Genomic DNA, 17,390 nt, shown 5'->3' with positions numbered 1-17,390 from the left:
ATACACACACTTATTTTTCTTTTTCCTAGTGTTATCTTAGCCCTGTTACCAACATCTAATCAGCAAAATGCTTCTGGCATTCAATTTACCTGTTGCTGTTGCTGGTGTTGTCTGTTTGGCAATTGTACAGGTTTCAGTGTTCGTCCTCCCTTCTGGCAATGGTGCCCAGCCCTGAGGAACTGCTGGTCATGAACAGAGTCTGTGTGCTCTATGAAGAACAACTAGGAAACCTAAATTTAAATTCATGTCTTTTATAAATACTTAGTATACAAGTCACAAGTTCTGCATTGTCTCTTGGAACACTCAATGTGGCTCTTATCTGCTGCTAGCTGCCATATTGATCAATGATTGAAGCAAAAAGCAAATTATTTTGTGATTAGGATTGTCATTGGAGTTCTTATTTAATTTTACAAGCTATAAGGAGTGTGGAGTACTAACATTTATGCTATCAAGACTAGAATATACTAGTAATTTTGTAAAACTGGTATGTATTACTCTGGAAAGTAAATAAAGATTGTTGGCAGTGGGGAGGAGATGCTAAAATGCTTTGGTTGGCATTGGTACCAGGAAGTAGAAACACATGAACTAATGAATACAGCAAGAATGTCACATCAGCACGACATGCCTGAGAATTTAAAAGGACATTGGTTTTTAAATTTTAGTTCTAAAAATCTGCATATTCCTCCTTTTTCCCATTGAAATGCATTAAAGAAAAGCTTTCCATTCAAGTTAATGTTACAGAGTTGTTGGCAGATTATCTTGAGTGCAGTATTGCCTAATGTTCTCTTCTTTTTTACAGAAAGATCCAGATTACCTGAAGCTATGGCTGGATAGCTTTGTTTCTAGCTATGAGCAGTTTCTGGATGTGGACTTTGAGAAGCTGCCAACTAGGTATGTAGAATTACAGACCTGTTCATCTCTCGTATCTAAACCAGAACTGGCTGAGAGCCCGGTTTTGTTCAATGTCAATATTGCCTTTAAACAAAAGAAAGATTTTTCAGTTGTTGAGTGGCACTCCCATTCTTTTGAAGGTCAGATAGGGCTGGGAATGATGAAACTAGGCAAATACTGGTATTTGCATTATATCAGGAGATGGCATGAGTAATTACTTGCTCTTCCTCGTAGAAATACTGGTCCTTGTGCATTTTTTTAAAGTAAGTATTCATTTAGCGTTGTGTACGAAATAATATTAGTCAGTGTTAGTGCTTGGTGTCTGTATCAGCAGTGACTGAAGGGAAGTAGGTAAAGGGTTTTGTAATTTTATTTCAGGGATTGCTTTAAGATTAAGGATGAGGTGAAATGCTTAGCTAAGATATCAGAGTCTTTCATTGAAAATCTTTTAAAAAACATGTACAAACCGTAGACTTTAAAGCGGTTTCTTTGCAATCATGAAGACTTCAGTTCAGGGCAAGAATATTGCTGACTTCACTCATGTTGCTGACCACAAATTCTCAGATACAATCATGAGATGGTATTGAAGTCTCATTTCAGAGTTCCATGTTTAGTATTTTGAATTTGCTGTGTTCTAAGGATTGTGTTTTGAAGACTAACTTTGCAAATGAGGAATAGAAACTCAAGCACTGGATGTGTTCTCTTGCTTTTGAGATGCTTGCATGAACTAAGGGTTTTGAGGAAGAATGAACACTGTGCAATTCAGAAATCATGAGAAGTGGTGCCAGTATTATAGCTGATACTGCTACTGGTGTTTGAATGCAAAGAATGGCTCTCCCTCCGTGATGGCTGCGGTCCAAGCCCTGTTGAAATCAATGGAAATTCTTTAATGGGCTTTGGATCAGATCCTGTTTGAAGTGTAAGCGATAGCCTCTACTGTTACAAGGAAATAAAGAAGGCTGCAACTGGATCTTAGTGAATAAAAACTGGGCTGCTTGGCTTTTTGTATTAAAATTTTCTGCATAATGCCTATATGAATGTAAAATATATGGTGCAATTACCAAGAAGCAAGACCTTCAATTTAATTCTGTACTCTTTTGTAAGACGTGTTTTCTTTGCAGTGTCAAAAATGCATCTTACAATGTTAAGGGAAAAGGTTTATCCTTTGGCACAGGTTATCTTTAACATACTACTTAATATTGGAATGAACAGTGGAAGAGAAGAATGTCTTGGTACTCTCAAGTTTCTAAGAGTTCTTTTGCTTCTCTGTGTTGATGGTTTTTGAGTTTTGGGGGTTTTTTTGGTGGTGTTTTTTTGCAGCAACATAAACAAAAAACACATGAAGCTTAGTTGTGCAGAACAATAGCAGCATCTTCATTGTGCTATATGATGGCTTAGTGAGCATAAAAATAGTTTATTTTTCTGAGGTTAATGACAGGATTAGTGATTTAGTTTGGAAGAATAGGCCCATGTAGATTTAGACTCATTTGTGTAACAGATGTAGAGAAAATGTATCAAAACAATACAGGGATGAAGGCAGATCAGTCCTGTGCTTTGATGGCTGGACTAAAAATTACACTCTTTGAGAGTAGATGTTAGAATCAAGAAATAATTGCAATTTCTGCCCTTATTGGCATTTGTGAGATAATCAGGCATGTGAGAAGTAGCATCTTTCTGGGGTTTGTCAATTTATATTGCAGGCATTTACATTGTGGAGCTGATATTACTAAGGCCACAAGAAAGAACAAGTAGGTCAGTGTAGAACCAACAAATGCTGATTTCCAGTGAGTCTTTCCTTGGGGCCATAGGACCTGTGGACTCAAGCAACACCAGTAAAAAAAAGTTATTGAATAAGTAGTTCTGTCTTTCGGTCTTGGAAATGATACATGATGCTAGTAAATGAGAAACTGAGTGTACTAATACTTTGTTTTGTTTTGGTTTTTTCTCCCTATATAAATCTTAGTATGTTTCACAGCTACATGCCTGAATGACCTGGTGTACGGAAGGGCAAATGCCAGGAAATAATGAGAAACTGTGTAGGGAGAAGAAAGCTTGTACAGATTGCTGGACAAAACTAACCTTTTGGAAGACAGGCATGAAGTTTTGTGTCAATGTAAAACATATGTGGGTTTTTTAGCATCCAAGAAAACACCACTTAAGAAATGTAATGAAACACTTAGTGGTTGTGTGGGTTTTTTTCCTTCCTGAAAGAAGGACTCTTTGATTGGCACTGTCACTTCCTGGTTTAACTGATAAGAGTATTTCTTCTATAAATTAAAATATATAATTTCCTGAAATCTGCTTTGGATATCTGAAAGATGCTACATAGTGCAGAATTAGGAAATCTCTAAATAGAGGATGAGTTTATCCAGTGGTATGATTTGACTGCATAAGTAGAGCTTATACAGTTATGCAGCTTATAGGCTTATACAGCTCCATCTTTGTGCATCTACTCTATATTTTTAAATGAAATGGTTCTTTAATGGTGTTCTTGATTTTACTGAAAAGGTGAGGTGATTTTACTGAAAAGGTGAAAATAAGCTATGCTGATGGCTTTGAGCAGTGAGCATGAAAGATTTATAGTGCCTGTCCTTTCTCTATTATTTATTTCATATGTATTTACTGTGAAAAGGATAAAACCTTTGCCAGCTGGTGGGAGGTTTTTTCCCCTCATTGAAGGAGAGGAATTGTCATTTGGGTTAATACTTTTAGAAACAACAAAGGCCTTCAGAGTATTCTCATGCTCTTTTTTCTGCTTTTGGTTTGCATGATCTCAAGCAAAGCAGCTTAAAGGCAGCTCATGCGAAGTACCATAGAAACTGTACTTTGTTAATTTATTGACTTGAAACCCACATAAAAATGATGCAGGAATCATGATAGGAATGCTGATTACATGGTTTCATGGTTGTTAAAAAGTAAAGCCTGGTTTTCTACAGCACTTTGTTCCGAAGTGCTTACCACTGGTGGAGGAGAGGATAAAAGTGCCAGTGTGAGTTTGAGCTGCAACAGGTGAATACAATTTAGAGAGTAACTTAACTTCCTTTCAGACACCTGAGATGGCAGTTTATATTGCTGCATAATGTTGATGTAATGCTAGGAAATTATAAACAAAAAGAACCCAAATGTGTCAAGGTCTTCCTCATATGTATGAGGTAGAGTACCAGCAGTTGAATGTCAGTTAAGATATAATTTTTTTGAGATTTTTGGGTTTTGTGGGTTTTTTTTCTTGATTGCTTTTGAATGCTTAGTTTACACAGCTAGTCTTGTTGGGAAAAATTAGTACTACATGTCCACAAATTTAACTTTTTTGTGGTGGTACAGTAGTAATTTGCTCTGGGGTGAAAAGAAGTTTGATTATAAACATTTATATTTTTTTACATACTCTATAGTATATTCAGTTTTAGTATTTCTTGTGCCAGTCTTGCGTAAGGCAGTAAATGCTCATGGGTTGTGCAATAGCACAGTCGGGCAGCTACTGCAGAGAAAACATTCTCTGGGACGTGAGGCATGAAGGGTATGCGGTTTGCTTTCTTGTAAAGCATTTTATGATCTTACTGAAAAAGACTGGATGGCCATTTTAGGGAAATGAGTTCTGGATATATAATTTTAGCTGTCAAAAATTATTGTTTTCCTAATACAGAGATGGCAAATTATCACGTTATGAGGAGCCATGCTTATAGTCCTAGAGGGTATGGATCTGCTGGCATTTGAGGGGTGAAGCTGCTATCACAGAAATTGAAATTTCTTTCTTGGCAGTTGTGTTGGAAAAAAGCAGGTGCTTTTAATTTTGTGGTTAGTGTCTGTATCAGTTTAAAGCTGAGGCCCTAGAAATAATTCAGAAATTTTTAACACAAATTTTAAGATTCTGAATCCCAGAACCCGAAACGCAAATTGCACAACTCTGTGAAGGGGCAAAGGAATCAGCAGTATTTGGTCCTTTGTATATCTATGGGTTGCACTTGTCTTCTAGGATGTGGGAGCTTGCTGTCACTTGCACCTGTCTAGTTTTACTAAATTTGGTCTCAGTTCTTCCCTTCCTTTTCAACTTTAGAACCTAAACAACATACTTTTCTCCATTTCCTGTAAATAATTGGTATCACAGCGTTTAGTGTCAGTCATTGCATTTCCCCATACTTTTTGATGCTTATTCTTGCAGAGATACACATATGCGAGTGTCATATTAGTGAGTTTTTGAGCTAGCTGAATTGGTTTGCTGTGATTTACCCCCTGTCTTTAGCCATGAGTAAGGCTTTTGCTTGTCTTCCTGTGTAGACTTCATAGAGAATGTGTCAGATTACACAGCTGATCATAGAGGCAAACTCTTTAGCATGTGCAACAGTAGATAAACAGTATTCACCCAAGAGAATCATAGAATAGTTAGGGTTGGAAAGGACCTTAAGATCATCTAGTTCCAACCTCCCTGCCATGAGCAGGGACACCACACACTAAACTCTGTCACCCAAGGCTCTGTCCAGCCTGGCCTTGAACACCGCCAGGGATGGAGCATTCACAACTTCCTTGGGCAACCTATTCCAGTGCCTCACCACCCTCACTGTGAAGAACTTCCTTATATCTAACCTAAACTTCCCCTGTTTAAGTTTAAAGCCATTACCCCTTGTCCTACCACTACAGTCCCTAATGAAGAGTCCCTCCCCAGCATCCTTGAGGCCCAATGTTCCACATCTGGCTAAAAAGTGAAAACATTCATGAAAATACACGTCCAGGAAGGTCATAATGACAGTAATAAGTGAAAAACTGCCTTTAAGGAAAGGCAAAACATGATACAAATATTGCTCAAGTGATGTGATGGCTTCAGTGTTAACTCCTGAAGGACTTAACTGAAAACAGAATGTTCTAACACACCTGTGTTTTTCCATACTGTTGCTGAAAGTGGGTTTCTCTGTGGCTGTAGCTGGATTATTGGCTTAGCAACTGGTTTTGCAATTTTCTTGTTTTCCTCCTTTGGTTCTCGCTAGTATATTTCTAAAAATGTTTCAGTTTAGCAAAAACAATAGGCAAGAAAATCTCACGTTCTTCAGGGCCATGTCTGGCCTTGGTAGAGTTGTTAATATTAACAGCAACACAACAGTCTTTTTGACTACTAAAAAGAATTACATAGCAGAAAAAAATTTCCCTGTTTGCTGGGTTAATGATATCCAGAAATTAATAAGGATGGGTGATTTTTCATGCAAAATTGGTGTGCCAAGACTCAGATTTTTAAGATTTCCCTCTCCAGCATATTAAGACCTTGGTTTTCACATTTTCCTTTGTTTAATCTTACTCTGAACAGCTTTCTTTTTGTATTTAATCTTAGCTTGTATGGCTTTTTAATTCATGTAAGAAAGACACGAGGTTCACTGTCATGAGTACCAACTGGGCTTCATTAACTATTTAATAATTGCTATCTCATTTATTTGGACACTTAATCTTCAGTAGAAAGTTGAAAACATTCCCTTTGAGTTTAGTTTTCATGTTTCATTCCGTTGTGGCCGTCCCTTTCCTTATTTAGGGATTTCCCAGGCCACCCATTTACCTGATGAAGATCATGCAATTTCCCTGTGGCAATTAAGGCAGATCATTGCATGGAGGAGCATTGAGGAATCCACTTAATGAATTTTTTAACACCTTCCCCCCCCGCCCCCCCAGTGGAGTTCATTGCTGGGGAAAAGGAAGCTCAAGCTGGCATATTGCCACCAGGCTTTTCCTTTTGGTTCATTAGGAAGTGTTTGTGAGCCATCAGTTCAGCAATGTTTTTTATAGAGGCTTATCAGAATATTACATGAGCACCTTGAAATTGATTGGTAGCATGTCATGTGTATGATTAACAGTTTTGTGTGTGGTTTTTCTGTTTAGGGTGGATGACATTCCTCCAGGAATATCACTGCTTCCTGATAACATTCTTCAGGTCCTCAGGCTTCAGCTGCTACAGTGTGTCCAGAAAATGTCAGATGGACTAGAAGAGCAGCAGCAAGCTCTCTCACTTTTACTTGTGAAATTCTTTATCATCCTTTGCAGGTATTTGTTCTGATTGTTACCTCAGCAGTGCTATTGTTTTGTTAAAGAAATCGTGGTACAGCCTATAAATGTAGGTTCTAACAATACATAAAATGTGATTTGACACTTTCCAGTAGAAACAGAGAAATGCCACTTCTCACAGTCTTCAAAATAAAGGAAGAGGGAATAAAACAGAGGGGCAGGAGCAATGCAACCATCTTGGCAGTAATGGTTGCCATGAGAAATGGAATAGAAGGGAATTCCTTGTAGTTACATAAGGTGTATCTATGGGAATTCAAGATATGGATTACCTCACATAAGAAATACTTCTTAATTAAAAGGCATTCTCTAACAAGTGTTGGGTATGAAGTAACTTGAGAGAGAGTTGTACAGGAAGAACTGTTTCACATTCTTAACATGCTTGTAATTCCCTAAACAGTTTGAGAAACTGACTGATTACACTGTTAATGCAACTGGATTACTTCTGAAACTTGTGCCTTATTTTTGATTCTGTTGAAGCAGGTGAATAAACTCGTTTTCGGGATCTAATCCTCACTATTTCTTCAGTCTTCTATTATAAACTGCATTAAGGGAGGAAGGGAATCTCCTTTTCTGAGGAATCTTTGGAGCAGCTTTTAAGTCCACTGTCTTTCCTTACCCATGAAACAATACAAGAGGCTGTAGGGCAGTGTTTGTTTCCTGGAATATTAAATATAAGCTGAGTAGGTGGTGGTACCATGTTTGAAGTACAAACTATTGTCAGTCTTTAATTGCTGTAAAGTTCTCCTTACGTCATCACTTCAGTATCTGATCTTTGTGACATCCTCAAGACTGAGAAATAACATGTGTATGCTATTTCCTTATTGCTGTTGATTTATTTATGTTCTAAAATAATTCATTAGATGTTTGTTTTCCTTGGGAGAACTTAAAGTGAATAAATGTTTCTGGGTAATATGTTTGCTAAAGTTTTAGACAGTCTATGAACAAGTAGTGTGGGAGGAGTGGAAGTTGCTGTCTGTATTATCAGATGCCGTTTCTGAGCTTTCTATTTAGAGTGTCCTGGGAATCTGCTTAACCTTTTAAACCCCAAATTCCAGATAGAATTGGCTTACAGCAGAGTGACTGGGGCCTTTCTTTTCATTCCAGTTAGAAGAAAACTTGTGAGCTCTGTTGTTACTGTGACAGAAATAAACATTTGAGTACATGTAGTCTTTTGGAGCATATTTTTGAAATGCTGATATACTTTTGTATGGTTATAGACAGAATGCTAAAATAAACACTATTTGAATTAGCCTCAAATGGTGCACTGTGTACATTTCTGTGGTTTTTATGTTGTCTTCATAGAAATTTGGCTAATGTGGAAGAGATTGGGATGTGTTCATACATTAACCATGTTATCACCATGACTACGTTATACATTCAACAGGTATGTGATTAACAATTCTCATCTTATTTTTTGCCATCCAATACTTCCTGCTCCTGCTTATGTGATCCACTTTTTCAAGACTAGTGTTGTGTGGGAAACAATTTAAACAATTTGTGGGCTCAGAACTGTTCTGAAGGAGATCAAGATGAATTTTCAATTTCTAGAAATCTTCTGAACACAACTTTCTTTTTTTCCTCAGTTAAAAAGCAAAACAAAAGAAAAAGAACTGGCAGATCAGACCCCCATAGAAGAATTTGTGCGACATGCATTGGCTTTTTGTGAAAGTCTCTACGATCCATATCGAAACTGGAGGCAGCGAATTGCAGGGTATGTGTGGATTGGAAGGGGATTATAAGTACTGTGTTTAATGATAACTTTAGATGACCAAAGTGTAGTTTCTGACAGAACTACTGCTGCCTGATGTGAGACTGAAATAAAAAGTTGTTACCTCTGTATTACTGCATTTTACAACTGTTAAAATTGATAGCCTTGAGCACTTACTAGTGTGCTTAAGGATGTTTTTCATGACACACTCTTTAGAATAGCATTAATGAAATAATTTTTCTACCAAAATTAGCATCATGAAGCAGGCATGCTAGGAACTGAACTTGATTGCCACCAAAGTTGTCAGAGTAATAATATATCCCAAGAGCACTAGTAAATCTTGTTTCATTTAGTGAAAAGCTGAGTTGTGATGCTTTTGGTAAGGTGGAAAGTGTAGAAAGCCAGGAAATGGGCTTTTGGCAATGCTTAATTTCTGTCTTAATTCTAGGTACAGGCCCTGATTGTTGAATCTGCTAGTCATTCACTTTATGTGCTATAACTGGCTCTTCAGAGACCTCTTACAAGTTTCTGTGAGATCTTTTTCTTGCACAGTTCTTCCTTATTAGCCCCAAATTAATTACAATAATGTTAAATGTACATAGTCTTATATAGTTAACACGTTTTTCTGCTGTGTTGTCAAGGGCTGAAATTGTTGTTTGCACCTTGCTGCTATCATTCAGAGCTGCTTTTCCTTTAGGTCCTCAATTTTATTTCCATCAGGACCATTTTGACATGCATCAGATATTAGACCTGTGCATGCAAATAACTAAAGGCATAGAGAGATCATATCTCATGTAAGCTAGTCTTGTAAAATCTCAGGTCCATTCTCACAACATATAGTCTGTGACTTGCATTTGTGCAGCAAGTCACTTGTGCAACTCCATGCAAACAGAGCAGGGATAATGTGAGCTGCCTACTTTGGCTGCTGGGGTTTCTTCGTAACTTGAAACCTACAGTATGCCATAATTCTGCATCAACTGCAGGTTTCACGAGGCTGTTATGGAAACAGAAAGTAGTATTCTCAATAACAGCTTGAGTTATTTTGCTCAAAATTTTTAGGAGCATGTAGGGATCACAACGTCTGGTATTTCTGTGCAACACAAGACTTCCCCTTTTCTGGGACAGAGCATGAACTGATACCAGTTCTCACATCTTGCATGCCAGCTTACTGCTAAGCTGTTTTCAGATAATCATGTAGGCAGTGCCAGCACATTTCATGGTATCTTAGGTAGAGTATAAGTACTCAAAATCAGTGAATTTATAACCAGCGAAGGTGTAGAATTTGGCAATGAATCAGTTTAATCACACCACAGGAAAATGTTCTGCTTTCTGGAACTGAATATGATTTAAATACCTTTCTGGAGTTACGATATATTTACTTACAGTCTAGAAGTTAAAACAAAATTAAATTTGAGGATATACTATAGAGGTGTTTGGTTGTAGCTGACCAACATAAAGGTTCTACCATTGCTTTCTCCTTTCAAAAACTGGCCCATTTTTCTAAACTGGTGGAACAAGGATGCCAAAAGGGATGGGGAGGCAGAGCTGGTTGAATTAGGGCAAAAGAAGATATTGAAGATCACAGTATATATGTTGCATTTTTGAAAAGTTTATAAGTGTATCAGTAGAATTATATCCCTTTAATTTGATGGTGTCGTCATGTCGTTCTGTGCCCCCATCCCCCAATGAACCCATAGTAGTAGTTTGTGTCCATTTCAAACTGCATGCTTAAAAGATTTGGCAGTCTAGCTGGTTAACTCAGTTACAGTAAGCAAGGACTAAAAAACCGCTTGCTCACACCTAAACCATATTGTATAAAGCTAAGGTATTTCTAGCAGTAGAACAGTAAATACAGGATTAGCTGTGATTCATTTTTTCAGGATAAAATATTACTGTACTATTTTTCTTCATCCTGTAGGTGAAAAATAACTACTGATTTTTGGCAGCGTTTTCTATTATGAAGTCATAAACCCAAGGTATCATATCTGATTTCTGTATCTTTTTTTAATGTAATTGCAGGCGTTTCCTTAGTACGGTTGAGAAGAGCAGACAGAAGTATAAACCAGCTTCCCTCACTGTTGAGTTTGTCCCTTTTTTTTACCGTAAGTATCATCCACAGTATGTTTAAAAATAGTTATCATTGAAGGAATCAACTTAGTGATTCCAAGTTCCTTTCCCCTAAGAATGTGTCATAAATGTGAAAGCACCTTGCTTGCTTTCTGGGGCTGAATGAAGTGGCTTGCTTTTTTTGCTTGTTTCTTGCTCTGAGCATCACCATCTTGCCATTCTTACTCATCTTGGAAAGCTTGGATTTTTTCAGACTTTCTTTCAGTGCCTAATGTGGTTTAAAAGGGTTGGTTCTCTAAATTGCCAACTTCGGTATTTATTAGGGTACATACAGCGATTGAATGGAAAATCCCTGTAGCAACTGTAACGATAACTCACATGGAAAAATAATCTCGGGGAAACGTTCATGCATTTATGTCCATTAATATGATTTAATAGCTAGAAAAAAGGCAACTCTATGCCGTCAAATGAGCAAATGTTCCTTGGACTACGTTTTGGGAAACTGCTCGGTTTTGTGTCTGGTTAAGCCATTAAATATCATGATGGTTACTTTGGAGTTCGTGTGTTCTTACCGGTACCAATTGGCTGTGTGGAAAAGGAGGACTTATGTGGCCATGTTCTGTGCTTAAATCTTGGGAAGATGGGGTACCCAGATAGTTTGCCCGTTTAGCATACCAAATTGCTGGTGACAACAGAGTTGAAGCAGCTAAGTGCCAATAGAACTGAAGTGGTAGGAATATGCTGGTGGAGTTGGGGTATGAGTGAAATTGGTCCTTTTTGCAGCCCTTAACTCAGCTTTAACTGGAAATAAAAAAGAAAGGCACTGTTCCCATTTGTGAAATTGTTTTCTCTAGGTTTGAGTCATATACTCATCCTGTTCCTTGAGATTCCCTCTTTATTTACATAAAATAGGCTAGTTGCCAAAAAGACCAAAGAGCTGATGCCAGTAAAATGCCATTATCTTTGTGCCAGAGTACCGGAAACCCTCTCTAAAGGCTGCTACTGACGAATGTCATCTGCAGGTTCTTTCCTCCCCATTCAGTACATTGCACTCTGGTTCTTCCTAAATCCCTTAAATATTCTATACTGTGGCTGAGCTACAAGCATACTAATTAGCTGGCAGATACTCATCTGCTCATTGGCTAACTGGCAGGAAAGACAGAACAAGAAATTGCGGAGCATGTGCTTTTGGCATTCTGCTGTGGCAGCACTAATATGAGGCTTTTTTTTTGTCTACCCACCCTAATGATTTACGCACAGTCTGCTAGGTGCTGCTCTTTTAATTTGTCTGAGTTTTCCCAAAAGATTCAGAGACTGTAAGTCATGGGGGTGGTGGGACTAGCATTATACCAGTGTGATCATCTAAGCTTTGTTTCCTTTGAAGACCAGTATGCAATTTTCTTTCAAAACAGGCTTAATCACTCAGTATAGAGTCAGAAATCTGACTTGCCAGTAAGCGGTAGTTGTCTTAAAGGTTGTATTATTGTTTTAATGAATATAAAATTCTTTCATTTTCAGTTTCTATTATTTGTTTAAAATCTCATTTTTTACAAACCCAAGTCATTACCAGTTCTACCTCATAAAGTTATTGGAAGTTTTACGATGGTTAATTCCAAATCAAATAATCCTTTGTACTTTGTTGCAGCTACTTTGAATCTAATGTTATTGCTATAGCAACAATATCCGGGTTACATCTATTTTTAAGAAGAGTTCCTGAGGCTGTTTATGGTTAATTTGTATCAGATATGGCATAAGAAGAGATGCAGGATAATGGCCTTTAAAAAGACTACTTCTGGAAAGGTTACAGACCTGCACAGGCTTCCCTGGGACGTTTGGCATAAAGGGAGCAAGCTCAGAGACTGTTTTTTTGAGCTACCTGCACTGTATATGGCATTAGACATTCTGTGCCAAAATTGCTCTAACTTTTGTCATGCTTGCTAGCTGCTTGCATGTTAACATGTCCTTCTATTTCCTATTAGTATGGACAAAATGGGCTCATGTTTCATCACGGATCAGATCAACAGCTGTTCTATGTCTGTTGTTCTGCCAGCCTGCATGAAAAGTTTCGTGCAGCCTGAAGGTTGCTCTGTGAATTCCTGATAAGTGTGGTCTTGTCATGTTACTTTGATAATGCTGGAATGCTTTACATAAAAGAAAGTGGAGATTATATAGTTGAAAAATTTTTAAATAAAAATTTGCATGATGACAGGGAGCAGAGATGCTTTTTATTATTATTTTGTTTGGTGTTCTTTTTTTGAGAGGAAAAACTTTCTATAATTTATATGTCCAAAGTAAGGAGTCCTCCTCCTTTTTATTTACTCCAATCAGAATGCTTTCAAGAAAGTGAACATCTCAAGGAAAGCCTAAAATGTTGCCTGTTACATCTTTTTGGAGCTATTGTGGCTGGTGGTCAGGTAAGGATTCTCTGAACTCTTTTCAGCTGCCGAAGCCTCCAAATACATGTTCACTGTTTAAGGCTTATAAATACTCCATAACCCACACATGAGAAGAATTTATTATTGACTATGAATTGTTTGTTTGTCTTATGAAATCTAGGGTAATTCTGTGCAATAGTATCTACATGCTAAAAGCTAGGTCCTCCTTTCAAAGAACAGTAGGAATTTGCTGTCAATGATAACCACACATTTGTATGAGCTTACTATACTATTTTTATATCATAAAGAAAAAAAAATGAATAACTAGATTAGGAGTTTCCACCTGCAGAGATACAAGTTTTGTATGAACACATGAAATTCATCTAGCTTACTTCCCAATGGCAGAAGTTGTTTCAGTAAGAGGCATGGGGCCTTTATAGCTTCGAAGCTGTTTAAAGTCTTTCAAAAAATGTAAGGATGTGAAGAAAAGAGAATGCTCGTTATTAGCAAAGCCAGCATCCACTCTCTTGGCTGACTTTGTAATGTGCTACTTAGTCAGGTCACAAGCAAATGATGATCCAGAAGAGAGGGAGCAGCAAAGCCAGGCACTTGTCCATCAGGAAAGGCAGGCTGGACTGAGCATGATGACCAGGCAGGCAGAGACAGTTGACCTCACTGGCAAAAGTGCAGTCTCACTCTACTTGAACAAGGTGATCTGAGTAGGTCTGGAGGTGGTAACCAGGATCAACCAGCCTAGATCACTAGAGAACTCTGTAGTGATGAAGCCTGAGATCAAGTCAGGAAGTGTGGAGTCTGGTCAGCACATCAGGATGGGGGTTTGGTCTAGTGATGGTGACTTGGATCAGTTAAGAGTCCAGTGGCTGCCAGTCCATCCATAGTAATGAGGCAGGTCTAAGGTCAATCTGGGCAGTCAAGGTTCAAGACAGTACATGGCCTGGCATAGGCCCCGCTGCAGTATAGCTCAGGCAGGTAAAAGGTTGAGAGCTGCTTGGATGCAGCTCTAGAGAAAGCAGGGAGTCCCTGACAAGGCCTCTCAAAGCTCTCTACAAGGCTGGGCTCCTGCCCGAGCTTAAAGGTGGCCTTCAGCCTATGCAGTCAGACCCTCAGGAAGAGGGGTTAGGGGAATGCGTCTGGGGCCTGGATGTGTTTGTGAATTATTATGTTCTTTTCAAAAATTTTAAAGTATCATGAATCTAGTGATCTAAAATGAAAATGCAGGTGAAGCATTACCTAGAATTAGCACTTTATCAAGGCTGCTTTATAAGAATTTTTAACATGCATTTAAATTACATATCTTTTTCCCTTTATGCATTCTCTTTGAAAAAGAAACCCTAGTTAAGTTTACAAGCTGGGCTGCATTTCATCTATAGCCATTGATACAATCCAAGTAGAATGTTTCATATTTAACAATTACAGGACATTAAGAGGCATAATAATGCATGTTGAATGATTCAGATAACTCGGAATCTGCTGGTTTGAAGAGATTTGATTTTGTTATTTTTTCCTTAATCACTTCTCTACCCCATGGGTTTCAGAGGAATGCTCTTCAAGCAGTATCTCCTGCCACCATGGAAGTCTTGATGCGTGTTTTGGCAGACTGTGATAACTGGGATGACAGGAACCCTGAGGAAGTGAGCAGGAAGGCAGAGCTGACTCTGAAGTGCCTGACGGAAGTTGTCCATATCCTTCTAACCAGCAGTTCTGACCAGCGGCAAGTGGAGACAAGTACAATATTGGAGAACTATTTCAAGTTGCTTAATTCAGACCATTCAGCTTTACCTAATCCAAGGCGATGCAGGCAGTGGGAGAGCAGGTTCATAGCACTACAGATACAAATGCTGAGTGAGTATTCAACCGTGCAGCTCCTTTAAGTATCCATAATAACTCTGAAGCAAGTAATGATTAAACCATGATAGTAGCATAACTGAATGTTCTACCAAAAAATGTTCGCTTGGGTAAGCAATCCAAAAATTGCAAACATTTCTTCATTGACATCACTTTTAGATGTGTTCTTGTATAATCATTCACTACAAAAAAAATCCAAAAGAACAGAAGAGACTATCAGATTGCTACCATTTAACCAGAGTGTCAAGGTTCATATACTGCCAGTCTCCATTAAAAAAAAACAAAACAAAACCCCCACAAAACCTTCTCACTCCAAAAAAACCCAACCCAAAATCCTTTTGCTAGGCAACAGCTGACATCAGCCTATAATTGCATAGTAAGATGGGTCTGCAATAAAATACCCATGTGGTGGCTGTTTTGTGATAGTTCACTTTTCAAATAGCATTGTAAATACTGGCCAAAAGTGATGATCTGAAACAGTGGGTTTAAGTCATTGGATAAGAATTCAGGATTTGGAGTTGTTTCCACTTTGATGTTCAAAATGGGAAATATAAATAAAGGTATTTCTTTTCCCAAACTTCCAGAGTAATTGCTTCATGAGGAAGCAAGTAGTTGTGTGCTTTAAATAAAAGACAGGCTGCTTATGTACTCACAAATAGCAATGAGTTTGAACAGAGCCCCAGAGCAATCAAAGATGTTTGATAGCTGAATTTTTTTCCAGAAATAGTAGGTTACATGATAATTTTTACAGCATCAAAATGTTTAGCTTTAGGCCTCGTGCTCTGTATTTAAAATGCACATCATTCTTGATCAAAGAATTCACAGCAGATAGTTTGTTGTATAATTTTTCCTCATGTTTGTTATGTAACGTGCAGAAAAAATGCTTGTTGGCTTTGGGAAATGTTTTGTCTTTGATGCCAGTTCTGTTTTAATTTTATAGATACCATCACAGCCATGTTAGACTGCACAGATAGGCCTGTTCTGCAGGCAATTTTCCTTAACAGTAACTGCTTTGAGCATCTCATTCGACTGTTGCAGAACTGCAAGGTAAATTTTCCCTTATGAGCATATTTTTAACAAAACTTATCTTGTAATACTGCATGTGTATTAATTACCTTTATATCTTCCTTCTGAATTAAATGCAATTTTATAGCATCTACATACTGGAAATAAAACTTGGAATGGTTAGAGCCACTATTGCTATGAAATATCTGAAAGTTTCAAGTCACTCTGGACTATTTTTTTTATTCCTAATTAAGTAGAGGTGTTTCTTGTTTGTCTTCTTGTTAAAACAATGAATGCTTATTTGAGTTCCTATCTTCACAGACACCTCTCAGTCTCTAAAACCTGTTAAGGTTCTTACTGGAATCAACCCCCATACAGACCTTTTTGGGTTGGTGGTCTTTTTGTTTTGGTTTTGTTTTGTTGTTGTTTTTATATATTCTGTCACTGGATTGCTAGGAAGTTACAACTGCTGCCAGATAGAGGTCTGAATTCTAATCTGAGGTGTATTTTTTCCATTAAAAAAACCCCAAAATCTTGCTGGTGTGCCTTGTAATTATTTCAAAATATTTGAGTTTTGTGTAGCTGACATAAAACATGAGCTCAAGCTGTTACCAATGTTCTTCAATTATTGTTCTCTATCTACATAGGATTTAGCGTTTACATAGATGATGTGTTTTCATCTCAATTGCAGATGGTGATAATTTATAAGCTACTGTCTTCTACTGATTGCTTTGTAGATTTCATTTTTTCCTGTGTGAAAGAACATAGATATGATGTAACTTTGTGGAATATTTTATTTCTCTCTGTGATATGTTGCTAGCATAGCTATTTTGAGCTCATTTAATGCTAGCTACAGTAAGCAATTTGATTCAAATCCATTTAGATTTTTGATTGGAACATATTTCAGAGCACTGATGTCTTAAAAATAAATGTGTTTGGATTATGTCTTAACTGTAACTATCATCAGTGGCAGAATGCCAACTGACTTGAAGTGTTTGAAGAGCAGTTGTAGGTTTTTTTTATCTCCTCCTGAAAATACATGACCTTTCCATTCTCCTCCTTCTGTTTGGGAATCTATGCCTATTTTTGTACTGACCTTGTACTCTATAAGAAATTTCTCTTTTAGTTTCTCCTTAAATCATTAAGCAATGTGATGTTTACCTGTTCATGGAGACTAGCCATGTTCCTGCTCTTATATAAACAAGTGGTGGAATTTAAGAAGGCAGGAACAGCTATTCTATTTTTGCAGCTTGCTCCTTTTATTTTTATTCTGCTTGTATGTAAGTCATAAGAGATGCTTTTTTGAATTCTTGGTTTGTTTTTTTTTTCCCTCTGATAGTCATTACTGTGATTGGATATCAGTGCCACTAGGTTGCTACATAGTGGGGGTTTTTTAACCTTTCACAATTAGAATACCCCAAAGATGAGATGCGGGGAAAGAG

General features: G+C 37.6%; 1 protein-coding gene across 1 annotated transcript in view; it reads left to right on the top strand.

The window, feature by feature from the left end:
- Positions 1-799: 799 nt before the first annotated feature.
- Positions 800-17,390, top strand: part of LOC104404857 (neurobeachin-like protein 1) — a gene marked incomplete at both ends in the record, with an annotated part of 25,552 nt that continues 8,961 nt past the window's right edge. The window contains 8 exons of the mRNA XM_010013387.1: positions 800-891; positions 6,745-6,906; positions 8,230-8,311; positions 8,511-8,638; positions 10,655-10,737; positions 13,031-13,116; positions 14,634-14,940; positions 15,884-15,990. Of these exons, the coding sequence (XP_010011689.1) occupies positions 800-891; positions 6,745-6,906; positions 8,230-8,311; positions 8,511-8,638; positions 10,655-10,737; positions 13,031-13,116; positions 14,634-14,940; positions 15,884-15,990 (1,047 nt within the window). The remainder of the gene's footprint in view (positions 892-6,744; positions 6,907-8,229; positions 8,312-8,510; positions 8,639-10,654; positions 10,738-13,030; positions 13,117-14,633; positions 14,941-15,883; positions 15,991-17,390) is intronic.

The sequence above is a fragment of the Nestor notabilis genome, unplaced genomic scaffold (genome assembly GCF_000696875.1).
Source record: "Nestor notabilis isolate BGI_N333 unplaced genomic scaffold, ASM69687v1 scaffold13584, whole genome shotgun sequence".
NCBI classification, from domain to species: domain Eukaryota; kingdom Metazoa; phylum Chordata; class Aves; order Psittaciformes; family Psittacidae; genus Nestor; species Nestor notabilis.
The sequence above is the reverse complement of the archived record's forward strand: the minus strand, read 5'-3'. Positions and strand labels throughout refer to the sequence as shown.